The 22262-nt window shown below is 41.1% G+C and overlaps 1 protein-coding gene across 17 annotated transcripts in view; it reads right to left on the reverse strand.

Moving 5' to 3' along the window:
* PLCB4 (phospholipase C beta 4) overlaps nucleotides 1–22262 on the reverse strand; it is a 389234-nt gene that overhangs the window by 12848 nt on the left and 354124 nt on the right. For all 17 annotated transcript variants that reach the window (XM_070247466.1, XM_023626126.2, XM_070247461.1 and 14 more), the window contains 7 exons: nucleotides 21804–21892; nucleotides 20893–21043; nucleotides 15268–15317; nucleotides 15061–15126; nucleotides 4545–4660; nucleotides 3178–3253; nucleotides 1273–1448 (listed from right to left, as the gene is read on the reverse strand). In XM_070247466.1, the coding sequence (XP_070103567.1) occupies nucleotides 1273–1448; nucleotides 3178–3253; nucleotides 4545–4660; nucleotides 15061–15126; nucleotides 15268–15317; nucleotides 20893–21043; nucleotides 21804–21892 (724 nt within the window). The remainder of the gene's footprint in view (nucleotides 1–1272; nucleotides 1449–3177; nucleotides 3254–4544; nucleotides 4661–15060; nucleotides 15127–15267; nucleotides 15318–20892; nucleotides 21044–21803; nucleotides 21893–22262) is intronic.

The following is a 22262-nucleotide window of genomic DNA, read 5'->3' on the forward strand; positions in this document are numbered from 1 at the left end:
GTACTGAATCAAGGGCGTGTCTAAGGGAAGAAAGAAAAGACAACTTCTAAACCTATGAAATAGAATACTTTAAAACGGATAGAGTGTAGAAGATTATCCCACAGGAAACAGCACAGTACACATCTAGGGGCCCCAAAAGAAAATGGGAAACCATGGCAAAAACACATTATGTTCTTATGGCTGTATCTATCCCACCAAAATAAGGTTGGGAATTTGGGAATGTAACCAGATAATTTATGCAGTTAGCATTTGAAAAGTTTTTTGGTTGTTTTGTTTGTATAATGCTTCTATTTTCTACTCTTTTGTGTGTATCAATAGGCCCTAACTGTGGCATATGGTAGACACTCAGTGAGAAGTAAGCAGGCTGCCACAAAGCTGTGACAAAAAGATGTAATCAATATAAACACTCTTCTGTCAGGGGAAATGTCCAGCTCTCCAATTGCTATATTTTATTTTTTATTTTTGGTGAGGAAGACTGGCCCTGAGCTAACGTCTGTTGCCTCTTTTTGCTTGAGGAAGACTGTCACTGAGCTAACTGTGCCAATCCTCCTCCATTTTGCATGTGGGATGTCGCCACAGCATGGCTTGACAAGCAGTGCATAGGTCTGTGCCCAGGATCCAAACCTGTGAACCCTGGGCCACCAGAGCAGAGTGCGTGTACTCAATCACTAAGCCACTTGGCCAGCACCATTTGCAGTATTTTAAATGCAAAATTCAGTGTGCTGAAGTAGGGAGAGAAAAAAATGAATTGATACTTCTCTGCTGTTTCTTGATCAGGCCCTCTTTCTAAAATTCACAGATAAATAAAATCATGTAGAGAAAGTTGTCTCCACATTCAGCCAGTGAATGATCAGAAGCGATAACTCTAGGAGCTTAACTGACTGCTCTTTATCTCCTTCTGTGCCTTTTCTTCCTGAAAGACTCCAGATCATGTGCAAAGGCCAGTTGTAGCCCCACCATTCTGTGAAGGCTCTGTGACCACTCCGGAGGCAGCAGAGCTCCTTCAGACTGTGACGCTTATTAGTATATATCATACACAATTTGTAATTTGACTTAATTTTCATGTGTGTTGATATCTTGCCAACACTTGTAAGCCCTCTGATGGCAGAAGCCATTTCTTACAGTTCACCTTGCTCACGCTGACCGTATGATATGGTATACACAAAGCTCAGTATTATATGTCACATTGATTTTCCTTACTGCCTTGGCTCACACACACAATTAGTCTCTATAAACAATTAGAGTTTATTCCGGAGACGGGAACCCTCCTACCTGTCATGGGACAGTTTTAGCTGCTGGGTTTGCTGCTCGTGGGCACTGATCAGGAGCTTTCTCAGCAGCTCGCACTGCTGGCTGAGGTGCAGGTCCCGGATTTCTTGCTCCTCAGCACTGTGGGTGTTGATCATTTCTGACCACTCCTTTGTGTGCTGGGCCACAATCTCTTTGACCTGTGTAGGAAAAGGGGGATGGTGCCACCTGGAATTCTCATATATTAGCTATGAACTGTAGGCAGAGTATTAGTTATGTATTTCAGATCCCTCCCACCAATACCTATAACCTGCAAAAAGTAAATGGGAATCAGGATGTCATAGCTTATTAAAATAAATCAATCACTTTAACTCTAAATATTTAACCATAATCTGTTATTTCACTGCCTAACTTGCCCACCTCCCATTGTCTGGGCCTTGGGCTCCTTTACCGATTCCATCAGAATTCTCTGCATCACGGCATGCATTTCCAGCTTCACTTCCACAAGGCCACAGGTCTGAATAGACACTCTGCGTTCTTCTAGTCCCAGATCATGACTTATCGTGTCAACCCTAACAACTGCTGGGGTAGAAAGCGATGCTAGAGTCTATTTCTCCACCTCCTTGAATCTGGCTGACCTCGAGACTTGCTTTAGCCATGAGAGAGGAGCAAATGTGATGCAAGCAAAGGTTTGGGAAGTGCTCACCCTTTGCTATGCCTGGAGCCCTGAGGCTACCTTGTGATGGAGCCTGTGCCAGCCTACCGGAGGATGAGAGGTCATGTAGGAAAAAGCCACCAGCAGCCAGCCTACCACAAGATATCTGAGTGAGGCTATCAATCCCAGCTGACTGGAGACACAGGAATGAACCCAGAAAAAATCAGTAGAAGAACCACTCGGTTGAGTATAGCCCAAATTCTGACCCACTGAATTGTGAGCTAATAAATGGTAGTTGTCTTAAGCCACTCAATTTTGGCATTGTTTATTATGCAGCAAAAGCAAATTGGTACAGTTGGAAGGTTTCTACCATCCCATTTATAGAAAGCATCTAAAAATCATGGCATGTTGCTCAGTCATTACTTCTCAAACATTCTAGTTTAGAAGAGAGAAAGAGAAAGTGGGGAACAGCTCTCAAAGACACGTGGCACACTGCCTCTATAGATTTTGAGGCAGAACAAACACAACACACAAAGCACCAAGGAGAACTTCAGCTTGAACAGCATGGCTGGCCCATGTATGTGGAGGGTCACTGAGCCGGATGATGGAGCTGCAAGCACACATATGGAGGCTGGCTGGTTTGACGAAAAGCTATAGCTGGGAGCTTTCTTTAAAGGTTTTTTTTCTTTCCTTTTCTAACCAATATTGCTGGAAGAATTATTTGTGTTGTTGACTGGAACTCAGTGCTTAGTGCCCTAAATGTCCACAAACTTAATTAAGGTCCCCTAAGCTCCCATTTTCTTGTGTTTTTTGGGAAATAGGAGTAATGAAGCTCATCTCCTAGAATGTCAACTCATGATTTTTTTCTCATCTCTAATTTCCACAGCAAATTTAGGATGGAGCAAGTATCAGAGTTACTCAACCCACAAGTTGGGTGGTTTTCTGTCATATGTTTAATGTTACTTCTATAGGGAAGCATATTCTGTATTTTATACAGTATTTCCTTTTAGTCCATTTATTGTTTCATTTGATGTCTCTGAAGCAGACAACTTGGATATTGTTAGCATATTTCTACAGATGAAGAAAAAAATGTTCCATGAAATGGCTCTTTGTAAAGCCAGTGAGTCTGGAACAAATGTGGACCCCTGGATCCCTCGGCTTCCCAGACTGGCCCCAGGCTACTGTTATTTCTGATTTATACTATGCATATGGCTTCTAAAAAATTACAAAGTATCTTATGCAAGTTGCTGCTGTAAAAATAGGCATTTTCTTACCTTAGATTTGTGATCTGATGTCAGTGTCTGAATTTTAATTTCTGTTTCTTTTTTCATTTCAAGACAATTACTTCCCCTGAAAATGGAAAATTGCAAATGCATGCCAGATGTTAGATATCTTCCCATTCTCACGGGCCTTTGCTTCAAGGCTTTCTGATGAAGACAATCTGTTCATCAAACATAGGATGCCATACCTCATTGGGCAACATCAGTTTTTCAAGTAATACACACACCTTACAAAATATCTGTATCATGATTACTCAATTCAACCAGTTCACAAAGAGACACTTCAGACCTAACAATTGTTTCGTTGGGAAGGGTCTGTTGTCACAGTTTCCATTTTGGTTTCTGTTTTTCTTCAAGTTATTTTTCATTTATTCAATAAAATATTATTTGGAATGAAGACTGGAAAATAGGTCCTCAGCCTTGAAGTGAATTTTTAATCCTTTTTGTTTGTAAAGCCAAATTTTTGTCTTTTACAAATGCCAGCAAGAGAGAAAATAGCATTTCTTGGCATCACAGGGTAATTTTTGCTTCTTATTCTATTGTGAGCAGGAAATATATACTAGGCAATTTCCCAGCAACCATTATTGCTTATTTCAGTGATTATTTTTTTTTCCTTTGAATTATCCATATGATTGGTGAAACCAGAATAAGTCCTGAGCCTCTGTCTTCAACATATACGCTCTGATTTATTATGGTCTAAGTTAGAATGTTTCATTATATTATTAATTGAGAATGTCTCTGAGAGAAGCATTATTCTAAAAATGCTAGGTCTCTCATCAAATCTAACACTTCTCAATGGCTGGCACTGAGTATGTTTTCCCTCTAGTCTGTTATTCAGTGAGCTTGCAGCATTATGGAAACAATCTCCTGGCTTAATTCTAGACAAAATCCTTCACAGTAAAGGCAATGATAGGTTTTATTCAACAGTCTTATCTATTGGCATAAGCTAAGGATTCTTATAATACTAAAAATCAAGATTGCATTCTTTTCCTCAGGTGCATCAACCTTATTATGTATTTTCTGGCTATACAAAATATTTTTTTTTTTTAATTTTCTCTACTCAACTTTACCTTGTCCTTCCTTCTCCCCCTGTTCACCTTAAACATACCTGAACGGCAAACCCATGAGAGACATAATTATTACGTCATTAACCAAAAGCTGTAGAACTTGAATAAAGCTCCCTTTTCTACTTCAATCACTCCCTTCAGCTGAATGAGTCTCCTCTTTTCCAGGAATCATTTTTAATGATGAAAACACAGTCAAGATTAAGTTCTTCCTTGCCCTAAATGGGCAGCTGAACTATGGGAAAAGACAAAACATAAAAAGGCAAGAAGCCTCCAGAAGGAAATAAACACTGTTACCCCTTCTTCTTCATTGCCTTCTCTAGGATTTTCTCATGAGTCGACTTCTCTTTGTCATACTGTGCCACGATTTTGTCAACTTGCGTGCAGTGTAGCTTTTGCATGGTACTGTGTTCCTGAATAAGAAGAATTTGCAGTTAGGAGTTGGACTTTCAGTGTGGCTGATAAACTTTACCCTTTGCTAGGCTGGCATAATTTTCACCAGCTTTTCCAGTCTTGGTTTGGAAATCAACAAGTAACCAAGTCTGGGAACTAGAAGGACTTCCAATCTCCTACCCAACACAAGAGTTTCTGGTACGTGGGTATTCTCAACAAGGAAGTCTCCAGCCTCAGACTCATGAACATGCCAGCCTCGAAAGGCTGCCCTTGCTCACCATTGGGCAGCGTCAATCATTCCAAAGTCCTTTCTTCTATACATACATTTCTCCATAGAACTTCCAGTCATCCATCCTTGTTCTGCTGACAGAGCCACCTAATTAGCCTACTTCCACACATTGGTCCTCAAATACCCAAGTTTAGCTGCCATATTTATTGTCTTTTATATGCTAAATATAACTATGTGTCATGTGACATGGCTTCTAAACACTGGGCACACTTTGCAGGGGCTTGGATACCATCACTACACAATGAGAATTGCCAGTGTGGTTGTCACTATCAACTGATTTCAAATCCCCATAACTTGATATTTTCACTGGTTTCCTGATCTAGATGCATTCATGAGGATGACACAGTGTTCAGGAGCTCAGGCCTTCAGTTTTACAGATATTTAAAATATTTTCCCATGTGCTTCATTTGATCACTGAAATTGGGGCTGCAATGCTTAGAAAATAAGTATTTCTCTATAGACATTATTTCCTCCTGATAATCTGGCCACAGCTAGCGATTTACCTGAAATCACATTTCCTGAGCTGCTCAGCCCTTCAAACATAGAGGAAATCAGTAAAATCAGTGATACCCAACTCTAAATGATACATGATGTTACAGTGTATTCTTACTCTTGAGAAACTTAGAGAAATGGGGTGGTATGTAAGACTGGAATGCATAGATGTTATTCATGTTATATAACCCCCCTCACAGTCAGATTTCCTTTTGCTTGTCGTTTTTTTTAAAGCGAGTGTCAATTAAAACAATTAATTTTCTTCCTAAGGGAGGCTCGACTTGAAGCAAACCTAATTCGTGAACATCTTTAAAAGATTTCATAAAATATAAATGGGGAAGGGATTTCTAACTTTACTAAGATTTACTTAATTTCCCAGTGCTGTTAGTAAATTAATATAGGACTTGATCTGTAAATCATTTATGCATAAATTCTTCAGAAATGCATTGGTGCACAAGGTCTCAGCATTCTTGCCCAGCGGACACATGCCTTTGGGAGAAGGCCTGGAGGAGGGTGTTCTGGGAAGGTTCCCAGAACAGGAACTGATAATGGAGACAACTGAGGTGGTCTGAGGTGATGTTATCTTGCTGTGGATTTGGGGTCAGAGAATTATATGTAACAACGACTTGCTTAATTTGTGGTTAGAACCATCTCATAAATCTAGTCATATCACTAATGTGTATGCACTTTTGTGTTATAAACACATTTCTGTCAGGGGTTCTGCAACGTGGCATTGGGTTAAGGATGTGGGTTCTTCAGTCTCCAATCCCGGGACAAGCTACTTAACCCTCTCAGTCTGCTCACCTTTATAACTGGAAGAGTAATAGCTACTTTATAGGGTTGTTAGGATCAAAATTCAATACAATATAAATCATATTTCAAATGCCTGTTATACCTTATTCAAAATTAAGTGACATAAACCTATTTATACTATGTATTCAATACTCATGATAATATACAGAGAGTGACTTGGGATAAGGGACAGCAACCAGAATAATTAAATCAATAAACCTTTCCTCCAAGCTTAATCTCCTGTCCCAGGAATAGACTAACACACTGTGTATCCTTATTTGAATGGCTTTAACTACCCTTGCATTGCCATGGAAAAAAAAAAAAACACTTACTAAATGGGCAAAAGATCTGAACAGAGATTTCTCCAAAGAAGATATACGGATGACCAACACGCATATGAAAAGATGCTCAACATTATTAGTTATCAGGGAAATGCAAATCAAAACTACAATGAGGTATCACTTCACTCCAGTCAGAATGGCTATAATTAACAAGACAGGAAATAACAAATGCTGGAGAGGCTGTGGAGAGAGGGGAACCCTTGTACACTGCTGGTGGGAGTGCAAACTGGTGCAGGCACTATGGAAAACAGTATGGAGTATCCTCAGAAAATTAAGAATAGATCTACCATATGATCCAGCTGTCTCACTGCTGGGTATTTATCCAAAGAACTTGAAAACACAAACGCATAAAGATACTTGCACCCCTATGGTTCATTGCAGCATTATACACAATAGCCAAGACTTGGAACCAACCTGGGTGCCCATCAAGGGACAAATGGATAAAGAAGATGTGGTATTTATACACAATGGAATACTACTCAGCCATAAGAAATGATGAAATCCAGCCATTTGTGACAACACGGATGGTCTTTGAGGGTATTATGCTGAGTGAAATTAGTCAGAGGTAGAAAGTCAAATACTGTGGGATCTCACTCATAAGCAGAAGATAAAAACAATGACAAACTAACACATAGCAATGGAGACTGGATTGGTGGTTACTATAGGGGAAGGGGGGAGGGCAAAAGGGGTGATTAGGTTCACATGTGAGGGGATAGACTATAATTAATTTTTGGGTGGTGAACATGATGTAATCTATACAGAATTCGAAATATATTACGATGTACATCTGAAAGCTTAAAAAAAAAACAACTTACTAAAACACCCTACTACCAGTCTTCCTCCTGAGATTTAGAAATCCTCATGCCTATCTAGAACATGCGTTAATTTTCCTGGGCAAATAAATAAGGGGCTCTGTGTAAATTTACATAAAAAGATATTAGAGGGACCACATTCCTATGTCTGTTGCAAATATCATTGAAAGGAGGATGGAGAAGATTGTTTCTTTAAATATTCTAATAAAGCACAGGAAAAGGAGAGGCTTGGAGACTTAGAAGTAAGCTGATACAGGCCATTTCTTAAGGAACCATTCTGGTGAACATATTAACTCAATTAGATATGAGGAATGAGGCTGTTTGTACTATAAAGGTATTCATGATGGATTCACATCTATAAAATATGCTCTACAAGAGCAGGAGAAGTCTTCTTGTTCACTAGTACACAGCACAAAGCTTGGTACAAAACAGATGCTCAGTAAAGATCTGTTGCATGAATAAAAAATTAGCATGGGAAAGTAGCAAGAGGATTCCAGTCCGGGCTCAGTCAATAATTAGCCAGCCAGCAGCTTTGTTTAACATATATAAATCTTTCCAGGCCTCAACTTCTTTATTAGAAAACTGAACAAGATCTGTTTGCCCACCCTAATTCATGGAATTGTGATGAGGTGCAAAGTTATCTAATGTATGTAGAAATAATTTCAAAAATTAGAAGCATATTGAATTAAAATGATTATAGTTAATACAAATAAGAAGAAAGCTGGTCTTGAAAAATTATCCGTGTTTCCTTCTGTGCTCAAAATGCTATTCCCTGTGTGGTAGGCAGTGATGACTGAAGTGTTTTTGGATAATCTGGTTCTCAGACACTACTTCTCCTTCCACAAAGGAACCAGGATCTGAATTAACGATCATCATGTGACAGGGGTCAAGACTCAGCTTCCTGGGGAGGAGCCAGGAAAAGATCTCTAAGCTCATTTTAACTCAAAAAAAAAAAAAAAAACTATCATTGATTTTATTCTTTTGATCCTTACCTAAATCGTGAGACACTATAGAAGAGACATACATCTTTTTCGTTCATTCAGGTCAAGAGTACCAAAATTCAATGTGCTGACTTTAAAGTCGATCTTAACTGGGACATTTGAGGGGGAATAAATGTATAACTTTTAGCAGAATTTGTATATGATTCTCATCGAAGAGTAAATTCAGCTTCTTTTGGGAAAAAATTCTGTTGCAATTCATTCTTGTGACTGATGTGATTATGGGTGTAATTATTGCATCACAGATGATGCTGAAAAATCTGAGCAAATCATGTCTGCTCAGTGTGTAACTCTGAGATTACCAGTAAGCTGCCTCTGTGCGTGGGTGCTGTGTCTCCGGCCCTTTCTACTTCATAACAGAGTTGTAAGTCTGTTATTGAGGCTTTACCATGAATTACAATTGATGAGTTTTAACAGCAGGCTTGGTGTTATCAGCTAACTTGCTTGCCTAGCAAAGAGCAAATTTTCCATTACTAGTTTTACTGAAATGCCAAATTTTAGTTGGTTTCGCAGGCATTTAATTTGACTCACCTAATAGTGATGTTGCAAATTGTGCAACCTGGTGACCCAAGGGCCACATCCAATCTACAGATGTAGTTTTTCAGATTTTTTTCTTTTTTTGGTCTACATTGTATTTGAAGAAAAGACTGAAGTAGTGGCCACTATAAAAGATCAGGAAATTCATATACAATTTCAGATTTTATAGCTCTCCTTTAGAGAACAGAGCGGGCCCCTGGCCTCTCGAGGTACCAATGGTGGCAGCTAAATCTGACTTCCCCTTTGAACAGGAATGAGCACTCCCCTGTTTACTATACCTGGGCAACGGTCTTCATGCCTGGTCCCTAGAGGCAACTGAGTTGTAATTCTTCTTCTAACATGTTACTGGGAGTAATTATCCAACTTTGGGTTTTAAACTTTTTGTCCTAAGGATTTGACCACATCAGACGATTGAAAAGCATGCTTGTCTCAGGAAAGCAAATGGTTCTGGACCTAATGAGTCATGTGCTAGGGTGGATCACTGTTGCTTAGCTCTGCTTTTTCTGTGTCTCATCTAACAGATACTTGAAAACCATCCCCCCAGTTTCCATTACAAACTGAAGAGGTGGTTCTAGAAAGTGAGAGACAAATAGAAGTCTGACAGCCAGCTGCATTCACAGGGTCAAAAGCAATTGACCACTGGCATTTTCCAAAAACTAGGCATGTTAATAGCATCTCCATCTCATTTGGGGCTAATGGTCATTTCTTCTCACTCTCTTAGCAGCAGACCATCCACCTGTTTCTATGGCTTTCTTTTACAAATGGCAGCTGTTCATATTCACACCACTGTTGTGTCTCCATCCTGCAGCTACCCTTCAAGTTTGGAAATAGATTCTCTTTTGGATGAGACATTTATTTCTTAAACCACCGAGATTTAGTTCATGGATTCTCTGCTTCCCTATAGGTCTGACATTATTGGCATTATTACCGAGGCTGATATGTAAGAGCTGAGAGTGCCCTACCATCACTGAATGTGGACTAAGTACTGGTCTTTGCTCTTAGCTACCAAGTGTCAAGGAGGAAGCGTGGGCACTGTGGTTGGGAGGGTGCAGCTCAGGCTGGCTACCTTCCCTCCGTGGTAGTTATTTTACAACCTAAGGGTTTGGGATGGCAACCTTAGTCAGCCCCATCTTGGGTGGGCTTCAAAACTGTTATAAAAGTATTGTAGATGTTGTTTCACAGGAAGGCTGGGGGAATTTATTCTCACTATTGCTTGACAACAGGGTAGAACTTGTTTTTTAAAGGGGCCTGAACTGCATCTTGCAGGCAATTGGTGGGGTTTCCACTAAGGGGCCAAGGGACAGTAAAGAGTGTTAAACAATATTCCTAAAGAAACAGTTCTCAAAATTTATTGTGTGTAGGAGAGGAGTTTATTTAAAATGTATTTCATAGACTTCTCCTTGGAGATTATAACTAAGACTCTGATGGGCACAAGAATATGGAATTTTATGTAACCTCCAGCTCTTGGCCCAAGAATCATATGTGAAAAATCAGTCCCAAAGGAAGCCAAGATATATGTGCCGTGAGAGACTCATGATTGCTCTTAAAGCCCTTTCACTAAGACCACCAAGATGTGTGGAAAGATAAATTAACGTGGGAAAAGTCAGAGGCAAACCTGCATAGTGGTTAAGAGCTTGAATTCTGGAGTCAGATAGAATTTTGATTCAAATCCTGGCTCCACCTTTAAAGGCTAGGCAATTTAGCCAACTTGTGTTTCTTTTAAGTGTAAATTATCTCATCTGTCAAATGGTTGGTAGACTGTTGCAAAAATGGCCACAATTTTTCCCTCTCTGCATCCATCCCCACTTAGCAATGTGACTTTCTGGCTCCTCCTGCCAAGAGAGGTAGAGTCCTCAACCCTCAACTCTGGGCCTTAGGATTTTCTTTAGCCAAGAGAACAAGGTGGAAGTGATGGTGTGCCATTCTGAGCTGAGGACCCAAGAAGCCTTGCCTGCTTCTGCTTGGTCTCCTGGGACCCCTGTTATCTGAGTAAGTCTGGACTAGCCTGCTGGAAGATGAGAGACCACATAAAGCAGAGAGGAAGTGGCTCAGGAGAAGTCTTCCAAAACAGCCAGCCCCCCTACATCTGCCCACCACCTGCCAAACTGACAATGACAGCAGATGCAGGAGTGACCTCAGCTGAGACCAGAAGAATCATCCAGCTGAAGCCAGCCCAAACTGCTGACCCACAAAACTGTGAGCTAAATACATGACTGTTGTTTTAAGTCACTTACATTAGTTTGTTACCCAGCAAAGGCTAACTGATACAAGTTAATATAATTATATTACTTCATGGAATTGTTACAAGAATACCTAAGAATAAGTGCTTAAGTAAACCTCAATGTAGATTAGCTAGTTTTACCATTTTAAAAGTATTGACAGGAAGAAAATTAGTGTTAGGAGAAACACGATCAAATGGAGATCAGGCAGTAAGTGTGTCTAATGATGATAGGTTTGTCACATCCTTCCACTTTCTTCAATAGCTTTTCTTTTTTCATTTTTAAAGACAAGTGTGTTAGTCAAGTAGGCCTCAGCACATATCAGGCAAGTAAATAGTCATATATATCCTTCATCTTACAAGCTGGCTCAGATGAGACAGTGGCAAATATTCAGGAAATATTACAGACTGAAATATTACGGAGTTTACAGACAGGAAGATCTCATTATTTGACAATAATTATTTGCAAAGCCCTTGGACAGTTAAAGTAGATGAAAAGGACTTTAGTTATAACCAGCATTCACGAGTTGTACGGCTCTAGGCCAGGGACTCACTTCTCTGAATTTCACTTCATTCATGTCTAAAATGCAGACTTCAGGGATATTGTGAGGATTTGGGAATATATATAAAATGTGTAACACAAAAGTGGCATGAAATAAATGTTAACCTTATTCATAGTAGTAGTTTTATACAAAAAGACTACAAAATTCAGAGTGCATAAATTATACAGCCAAAGCAGGTTGAATAAAAAAGTGGGTCCCCTGTGTATTTAACGTGGGAGAAGGAATTCATTCATAAGCTTATAATCACACACTTGTAACTTGAACTTGTGAAGTAGCTGAGGGTATGAAAGCAAGCCATGAAATGCATTCCCCTGCTCAGAAATGCTTCTGAAAGCAACGGGCAAGCACTGCACATGTGACTGGGGCAACTTAGCTCTGCTGCTCGACCTAAGGAACGGTGAAGGCTTCCTGCAAAAAACCACACGGGACCTGTTATGAAAGTCCACGCAAACTTAGGCGGTAGGATTTAGGGAAACTTAAAATCTTCTTTGAGGTTTTGGTTCTATTATAATGTGGGGCAATGAGAAACTCAAGGTTGTTTTCTGCAAATGATGGCAACTTTGATCCTTTTGGCCATCTGGGACTTACTGGTTACTAAGTAATACGAGCATTTCCCTGCCTACGAGTGTGAAGAAAACGGAAGGGAGGAAGCAGGTGGTGTCTGAGGTGGAGGAGAAGAGCTACCCAAGCCACCCATCAACTGTCTCGCAGAACACTTTTTCACCTGCTGTGGACTAAATTCTTGTGTCCCTCCCAAATTCCTTTTTTTTTTTTTTTTAAAGATTTTATTTTTTCCTTTTTCTCCCCAAAGCCCCCCGGTACATAGTTGTATATTCTTCGTTGTGGGTCCTTCTAGTTGTGGCATGTGGGACGCTGCCTCAGAGTGGCTTGATGAGCAGTGCCATGTCCACGCCCAGGATTCGAACCAACGAAACACTGGGCCACTTGCAGCGGAGCGCGTGAACTTAACCACTCGGCCACGGGGCCAGCCCCCCTCCCAAATTCTTATGTTGAAGCCCTAATTCTCAATGTGATGGAATTTGGAAGTGAGGCCTTAGGGAGGTAATTAGGTCATGAGGGTGGAGCCCCCATGAATGGGATTAGTGACCTTATAAGCAGAGACAGGAGAAAGATGACAGCTCTCTCTACCATGTGAGGATACAAGGAGGAGGCTGTCTGCAATCAGGAAGGGGGTCCCCATCAGACACTGAATCTGCTGCACTTGACTTTGGACTTCTAACTTCCGGAACTGTGAGAAATAAATGTCTTTGTTTAAGCCACCTGGTCTACGGTAATTTGCCATAGTAGCCCAAGCTGACTAAGACAGTGTCTTTGCCACTCTTCTGACTAACCAGATACGCCTGTTAACTGACCTGAGTCAGTGTGGACGCAAAGGTAGACACGAGAATCAACAGACAACTCTGCTCAGTATTATGCAGGTCACGTTCTAAAGAACTGATGAGCATCCTTCCTTAGTAGCTGTCCAGGTAACCAGTATACTGACACTGTCCAAACCAGATGGAGATTTATATAACATCCCCTGTGCTGCCACTGCATTGCTGCAACGAGGGGAACTTATTTATTTATTGAAGCATCCAAAATTCTCCACAGAAAAATGTAGCGAGAGTCTGAGTTCTAGACTCAGGTGATTTGGGTTCAAATAATGGCTCTGCTACTCCCTAGTGCTGGACATTAGTTAAATTGTTTAACCTCCCTAATCTTAATTTCCACACGTGCAAAGTGGGGACTTAGGCTGTGCCTTATAGGGTAGACAGTATTAAATGAGATAATAAATGTAAAGTGCTGCGCACAGCATCTGGAAAATACTCAGCATGCAAAAATTCTAGCTGCTATTATTATTGTTGTTATTATTATCATTCACAGTATATTTCCCGGTCATGCCTCAAGGAAATATTAAGTGAGTGTGAGGCCAAAATGTTTAAGTTTCCAAGTGGCCCAAAGGCCACTGAGACACCTGCCTCAAAGACAGAGATCCCATTTCAACGGAAGGAAAATGTGTTGGATGATGCCTTGCCATGTGGGTACCAACTCCATTCCTAATGAACTAAAGTCACTTAAGCTGCATTCTCATTTCCTTTTCTCTTTTTTTTTCCTGTTGCCTTTGCATATTGAAAGCTGGTGCCAACGGCCAACAAAATTGAAATCACCACTTTAGCTGTGTCTCCCATAGTCCCACATTTATGAAAATCTGTGGCAAGTTTTCCTTAGGGGCAATGAAAGGAATTCCATTGGATGGAATTATTCATGAAATTTAGGAACAGTCTTTGAAGCGACCTCTACATCAACAGATCCATGAAATTCAACAATACAGGGAATATTACTAGGCCAAGATGAGGCCAAATTTCTCAAAGGAGCGTAAATCGCTAAAGAAATGACAGAGTTCCTGACCATGCTCTTTGCATCTCACTATCTGGAGTAAGTCAGAGGTACATCTCTCAAGTCCAGCTCTGCAGGACACGCCATGGTTTGAGGCTTGGGTCAGAGTATAAAGAATTGGGAATGCAAGATTAGTTTAAAAGAACTCAGAAGTCCTTTCAAGGTAGGAAATTAAGTCTCTCTTGGTTTCATTGCCCTTAATGGAAGAGGACACACATTATGCTTCCAGTGGCAGCCACTGCTGTGACATACCTTAATAAGGAAAGAGGTATTAGGCTGTCTTCCTTTCTCTGGGAGGGGACACTGGAAAGCAGGATGATGCTGAGGGCTGTGAAGTTTTCCAACCTACATGAGAATTTCCAAGGCCACCTCCTGCTATTCTCTTAAATTTGCAACTAGCTCTTATAAATTCTCACAATCACTGTCAAAAGACTCTTCTTATGGGTAAAAAGGAAAAACAACTATATTTCAGAAGTAGGCCATGACGGGGGAAAAGTGAGAAGAGTTCTCTCTCTAGGTGCCGGGGTGAGAAGTCTGGAACTCAGCAGCCTCTCCCTGCATGCACCGTGTGTGGCAGCCCATTTGCCAGAGCCCAGGGAACTCCGGTACTTAGAGGATAGGATTGCCAGCGGGTTTTCAACAGTCTGGGTATGGCCCGCTAGTTTAGATGAAGTCATATTCTTAAACAATTTTTCAATGGGTTTTTTGATATGCTTTTGAAATAACTGTTAGAAATGCACATCACAAATCAGTGACAACCGATCCCAAATGGATTCTGCTTTTTAATTTCCTTTTCTAACCAGTTAAAATGAAGGTAATACTGTCCAGTTGGCTGGTATCAGTTTCTAAGGAGTGTTTTGGCTGTGAAGAATTCCTCAGTCCACAACACAAAACAGTAGCTTGAGGGTTTCCTCAGGGAGCTAAAAGGAAAAAACAAACAAAACTACGCACACATAGGCACGCACACACAAAACACTGTACCTTTGCATGTTTCTTCTTTAAAGAATTTAGCTCCTTCTGTTGTTTCTTTAAATGCTTCAAGTAAGCCTGTGGAAAAAACAAAGAGGATCCAAAATAAGTTTTCTGTAGCACTACAACAATGATTATAGCTGGTGAGAAACAAAAATACGTTGGTTTCACCAATATGTGTAATTCAAGAGTGCTTGCAAAATGACCAAGCAATTTTACCTTCATCTGCTTTAAATCTTCTATCCTTACTTGAGGGATAAGTTCAATACCTAAAAAAAAAAAATAAAATTAAGTCACTGTGCATTACAAAGAAATTAACTAGACACTTAGCTGATAGGCTTATTGTCTTAGGTCAAGTTCCCTACTCACAGAGCCTGAGGTGAGGGTTCATGTGCATGTGATTTACTGAGAAAAGGCTCTCAGGAAGACCCTCTGAGGGAGTGAGAAGCAGGACAGGGCAGAGGAAGAAGGTCGAGTGTATTTCTAGCTGAAATCCAGCCTCAGTCTGATCCTACAGGGTGCTCTTTAGCATAAATGGCCCTCCAGAGTTGCTCTACCACGAGGTAAGGAGACTGAGCTTTTGTAACCCCATATCATCAGCTGAGGGTGTCAGAGGTTTTACAGAACCTTCCAGGCATTTCTAGGCAAGAGAACTCCCATGATCTGAGGGCAACTCTAGGGAGAAAAGTGTAGCGGTGATTTGCAAGTGGTCAACACTCCTAGCAGCTGGGGGATGCAGCACTGACCCCAAAAAGGAGATCTGACTAGGAGTAACAGCATCTATTACAGTTACCCGTGTCTTTGCCATTTCAAGGCACATTATACCAGTCATCTAACTCCCAACTCTATTTCCAACTTCATCATCTCTGAAGAACAAAACATTTTTTCAGCTTCTTTCTTTTACCGCATTTAATGTTAGCATTTCAGCAATATGCTTTTGAGCAAAGCAATGCCTTCAACATATAGGAAATAATGAAATCAAACTGTTATATAACAGGATGCGGTCATGAAGATCTGGAGTAATATACTAAGTTATCCTGCTATCTGAGTGATGCCAAGCCAGGTGTTGTCATGGCAACGACTTGGAGAAGAATCCCAAACATTCTGTTTGATTGCAGATTGTCATCTTAGGCAAACAAAATGAATGTGCACTCTGTACTACAATCGATTTCCATTAGAATCCCAAAGGCTAGGGCTGAGATATCCAAGAATGATCAGTATTGAGTTCCAGGCTCTTGTTTTTCAGTTTTATCCATTTTAAGAAGATGTGCACAACCAGTGTGTGGGCGGTAAGGCTGGAAAAGGAGAGCTGTGGCTGAGAGAAATCAGTCTTGTGATCTCAAACACTTTACGATAGGGGTGTCAAGGGAATATGGGGTTGCTCTCTGGGCTCTTAAGCCTGACATCACAAGCTAACTCCCTGCTTTACTGAGGACAGTGAGAGGCAGTGTAGGGCAGAGGAGTGAATCCTGGATAGCTAAGAGCTCTCTATCTTTGGGTCTTGTCTGTGACTCTTGTCTGTGAAATGAACATATGGACTGGGGGGTATGCAAGGTCCTCCAGAAATCTAATTAATTAAGGATTTTTTTAAAAGATTTTATTTTTCCTCCCAAAGCCCCCTGGGTACATAGTTGTGTATTTTCAGTTGTAGGTCCTTCTAGTTGTGGCATGTGGGATGCCACCTCAGTATGGCTTGTTGAGCGGTGCCATGTCCGGGCCCAGGATCTGAACCGGTGAAACCCTGGGTGGCCGAAGCAGAGCACGTGAACTTAACCACTTAGCCACGGGGCCAGGCCCCCTCCAGAAATCTAACAAATACTAAGAGTTTGATCCAGTCTGATGAGATGCTTTTTTTGGTCTTGGTTCAACTAAACCTTGATGAACAGGAACCTATGAAAACATAGGTTTGGTTTTGTGTTTTCTGAGAGAGACATAAATAACTTGTAAAAATTTTAGCCCTATAAATAATTTCATTAGAAAAACACTACACTCTACAGAACAGGAATTGGTACATGCTCAGTTCTATCTGTATGTCTAGAGCCGCCTGTCTGATAGAACTTTAGATAATAGCAGAAATGTTCCATATGTGAGATGCCCAACGGATAGCCACTAGTCACATGTGGCTCTTGAGCACCTGAAATGTGGCTAGTATAACTAAAAATTCACATTTTAATTTTTCAGTTTAAATAGCCGCATGTGGCTAGTGGCTACTATATTGGACAGTGAAGGCCTCCAGCCTACCCTGGTGTGAAAGTAGGGTTATGTGGAATCTTTTGGATCCAAAGATTGTGGCTAGTTGAAGTTTCACTACATAAAGTTTTGTTTGTTTTTTTTTTGGAAGATTAGCCCTGAGCTAACATTCACTGCCTATGTTCTTTTGGCCGAGGAAGATTGGCCCTGAGCTAACATCTGTGCCCATCTTCCTCTACTTTATATGTGGGATGCCTGCCACAGCATGGCTTGATAAGCGGTGCGTAGGTCCATGCCCAGGATCTGAATCTCAAACTCCGGGCCGCTGAAGTGGAGCATGTGAACCTAACCACTATGCCACTGGGCTGGCCCCCTCACTATGTAAAGTTTTCTGTTCTTATCAACAAAGCTCATTAAAAATAACATGTCTTTTCTCAAACCATAACTTGGAGATCAATTAGGAGCTGAGTTTTCTTAATTCTGTATGCTTAAAATTAAAGAAAAAGTCAAGAGCATCGGTGCAGTTACTGCTGTTTGTCTGCATTTCTAAGAGAACCCATTTAGAACTTCACGATTTCTCACTTTCACAGATGTTTGCAGCCAACGCTGCTGGGCGGCGCCCATGTATCTTGCTGCCTCCAAGTCAGCTCACTTTAGTTGACTTCCAACACCAGTACCTGCATTTCCTTACCTGAGGACTCTCTTTCCTCCAAAACGTGCTTTACTGTCCTTCTACCAATCTAGAATCCTCAGGGAATTTATCCCTCCCACAGGAGCTCTCAACAAAAGGCTGACCAGAGTCAGAATTCCCGACTCCCTCACCCCTCCAGGAGGACACCTCTGAGGTGTGTGTCCAACACCAGCCCCCAGAGTTTCCCCAGAGGTTAAGCTCCAGGTGCCTTAGTGGTAAGTAACTTGAGAACACTCTGATTATTGGCTCTCTTTCCTTCCTTGTATCACTTCCCCCTGCCTCTACCTGTGTCCATTACACCCCTCAAGCTAACTGCACTGGAAACCATGTCTCAGGGTCTGCTTTGGGGCAACCCAAACAAAGACTATTCTCTAGAGGGCAAACAGAAGCTTGCCTTCTCAAATGACATCTCTTCCCACAAAGGCCATTGGAGTAGAGTTTATTTCCTGACTCCCTCCCCACTCATCCCCCAAGTCATAGAGAAGAATTGGAAGAACACCTATAAACTTCTGTCTCGTACTTCTATGCCATTCCCCTAAAAGCTACCATGTTCCCCTAAAAGAACAGGCCCCTCACTTATAGCAGGCTCAGTTGAGCCTGGCTACCTCCACATGTGTCCTTCTAGGTTGTACATTCACTGCTCTGTGAACTCCAGCATCTGGCTCTTGGTTTTCCTATGTAGGCATTCCCAAGCATCCAACATAGTGATTCAATAGCTATAAGAAGAATCCTCATTGCTTTCTTTCTCATTTCTATGATGCTTTCAATTCTAGAAACCTTCCTCTCCACTTGACCTCACCTTCCACTGACAGCTATAAATGGTATATTCACTTTGCTTGAAACTGTCCCTCCTCCATATCCAGTAACTTAGAGGTGCCTCTTACTGACCACAATTTCCATACTGTCAATTTTACTCACATCCATCATGGGTGCCTTTTACCCTCATCCTGTTCCTGTTCCCTCTAACCTTTTCCTTTTCTAGCACAACTCCCTCCTCCAGCATCATGCCCCAAATTTTTATCTGGCCCTTAGCATCTGTCTCCCCCTTTTAATGAGTTCTTCTGCCATGACTGTTTTAATCTTCCTTAAAAAATCCTTTGGCATTCCCCACTTCCTTCTCAGGGTGGTCCCAGACACTTTCCAGACCAGGAAAAGTGAACTATTCACCACTTCCTATCAGCATTCGCCCTGCCCCCTTTTCCTAAATCTAGGTTACTTCCTAAGTTGCTTCCTCTTAGGATGCCTTCTCTTGGCTCCTTCACCTTCTCTTCCTGCTCAAGTCAGACCTATGATTCCAGGCCCAGCTCAATTGCAATCTCATCCGTAAGTCTTCTCTGGGACCCTTGCTGGCAGGGACACCTTCACTCCTCCTGTTTCTGAGTAGTCAGCCCTCACTGACCACTGCCTAGGTTGGCCATTGTGTGGAGCCTGCCCTATCTTACCCCTCTAGCCACGTGAGGTCCCTGAAGATTTGAAGGCAGTTCTCATAGAACCTAGGACTGTCACTTAGAGTAGGCTTCCAAGTTTCCTGAATAAAAGGCCCAAATGAAACAGTGTGTAGACCCTCTTTCTCAGGGCATCTGCTGAGGAGACTGGAGTAGAACTGAGAGCTGCTTGGCTCCTTCAAGTGCAGCCTCATTTGGAACCAGGGGTAAGTTAGTTCTAAACACAAGATGGTCCCTTCTAGAACTAGGATCACTTCTGTCGTCTGTGAGAAGCTGGCCACACAGCACCGTTTTTCAGGCCATTTAACTCACTATAATTACTAATGTCTTTAAGTACTAGTGGGTGTGATACAAGAACTTTAATTAAACAAAAACTCTCCCATTTCCTACGGTCTATCTCTGTCTGAGTGGCTAACGTTAATAATGACCAGTGCTGGTATGGAATACCCAAAGCCTGTATTATTACCTTGTTCCATGTTCTTTCCAGAGGAGAACAGACAAACAGCTGCAGGCAAAGTACAATTTGGGCTACTTTTGTGCAGTCTCATTTTCTAATTTGCTTCACAAAGCTCAACGCACACTTGGTTTCCTGCTAAATTACTATGCTCCTTTGGTTTGGGAAAACCTGTCATTTCTTACCTTAAACTCAGCACTGTTTCTACTTAAGTGTACAAATAACTTGATTCCCTCACACAAGGACACTGAATTTACATATAAATGAGACAAATATAAATATACTGAGTAAAAAACCATTAGGAAATAGAGAAATTCTTATTCTAGTAGGAAGAGTGAGCTTAGTAAATGATTCATGGTCAAAGAGGACATTTAAAATATTTAATTACCAGTGTGGGATGGGCACCATCCAATCAGAACAGATGCCTAGCCAGTAAGAACGGAATTCAACTTTAAATAACCAGAAGAGTTGTTCCCCTCCAAACTGGCTGAATGTTAGCACATGGGACACATAATTCTTTGTGATGACACCTCTTATGATATTTTGTTTCATCCACAGGTAACCACAGAGAATTGGCCTTCAAATGCCCATTTGATTATTTTACAAATAAATAAGCATAGATGCTAAATATCTATTGTTGGGGAGAAATTATCAATAAGGGAATCTAAAAATGTCTGAACAATCACGACTCCGTTGGTTCATGAGCCCACTCCCTGTCCAGATCCGTGCCTGAAGTGGTATCTGGAAGAGCTAGCAAAGTTCACTGTGTGGAAGTTCTTTCCATGAAGGACACTGAATTTAAACATTTTCTAAAACTATGGATACTGTACCCAGTGGAATTAAGGTTCAGGGGACCTAGCAGATGAAACACAAATGCTGACTCCCTGTTAAACACTCAGGGAAATTAAGAAGTTTGTCTAATCCACAAGCAAACATGCTGTTCTGAGTTTTACTGGCAATGAAAATGGGCAAAATGAACAATTCCTAATATCTTCATCAAAGACTCTTTAAAAATAGTCTAAAACAGCGAGAATAGGTAAGGAGCCCAAACAACTCTGCTTTACCTTTCTTGGCTTCCATGCCAGGCCCCAGGGCGGCTGTGGTGGTCGGTCTGAGCTCAGAGCTGCTCTGTGGGGTCACGTTTGCTTTGGCAGTGTTGGCCTTTCCTTTCTTCTCATTCTTAGAAGTGTCACTGGGCACATCAGCTATGTCACTCTAGAACAGAAATGTATATATTACCCCAAATGAATGCCACTTCAAGGTCGAATGCCTTGCACACTCTGTATTTTACTGACTCCAGTCTGTACCATTCAGCTTCTCCCCTCCCCTCCCCTGCCTAGCCTTCCATTCCCTTAAGGGATCTTTGCCTGCAGAAATAGACATTAGACAGTTCCCTCAGGCCTGAGGCAAAGGATGAAGTCAAGAAAAGGAGATGCAACTCTTTGAAGGTACACCTTCTCTTTTTCTAGCTCCTGGAGAGATTGCTACTTCCACTCTAAACTGAGGAGTATAGTAAACGGAGCTTCAAAACAAAGAAACAACCCAAGCATGCACTGAAATGGGAGAAGGTTGGATGCAAGACTGGTAAAAAAAGAAACAACAGTAAATGCCAATTTCATTGATTCACTGAATTGGGTTAGCTGGTATTTTACTGTATCACAAAAGCATCTTACATTTTAAATGTTCCTAAAAGTGTCCTGGCTATTTTCCATTTCATTTCTAATGGGTCAAGGGTCCCCAGTTGTGAATTAAGCTACTGGTGATGAAGTGAGTTTTTCAGATGGTGGTCATACTTTATTAAATATAGTATACTTTCATAGACCTTGAAACTATTTTGTTGAATCGATAAGTTCCATTTTAAAAATCCTCTTTAAGCTTATTATATTAATTTATTACTTTGCCTGGCTCTTGTTATCACTGTTTGACAACCAAACTTCCCCAACTCAGCTGTCTTTAGTCAACCATTGCTACTTACAGTTTCAATGCCCATAGCTCTCATTTGGTCTGCTCTCTTTTCCGTAATGGAAAGAAATTTCTTTGGATCTGATAAAGCATCTACAATATCTGAAAAATAAAATAGCTGAGTTGTTAATTCTCTGTTTTATTGAAAACATCCAAGAAAATTCAGCTGATCAGCTATTCATAATCCTAGACCCCCAATATGCCTTCTGTTAAGTACCTTTTCCTAGGATATCAGACAAAATTCAGAAAGCACAGCTAGTTGCAGAGAAGAAGAAATAAGTAAAGCAAGGATCAAAGGCCAGATGACTTCTTCCTATTTTCCCTTTGGTTCTTCCCCAAATAAAGGAGATAGTGTGGCAGGACAAGCTAAGTGAATTGCCCTGAGTTCTTGACTGTTTACTTGTGTGACTTTGAGCAAGCTGATTCATGTCCCCAGCCTCAGTTTCTTCCTCTGAAAACTAGAACTGATACC

This window comes from Equus caballus, chromosome 22 (assembly GCF_041296265.1).
Source record: "Equus caballus isolate H_3958 breed thoroughbred chromosome 22, TB-T2T, whole genome shotgun sequence".
NCBI classification, from domain to species: domain Eukaryota; kingdom Metazoa; phylum Chordata; class Mammalia; order Perissodactyla; family Equidae; genus Equus; species Equus caballus.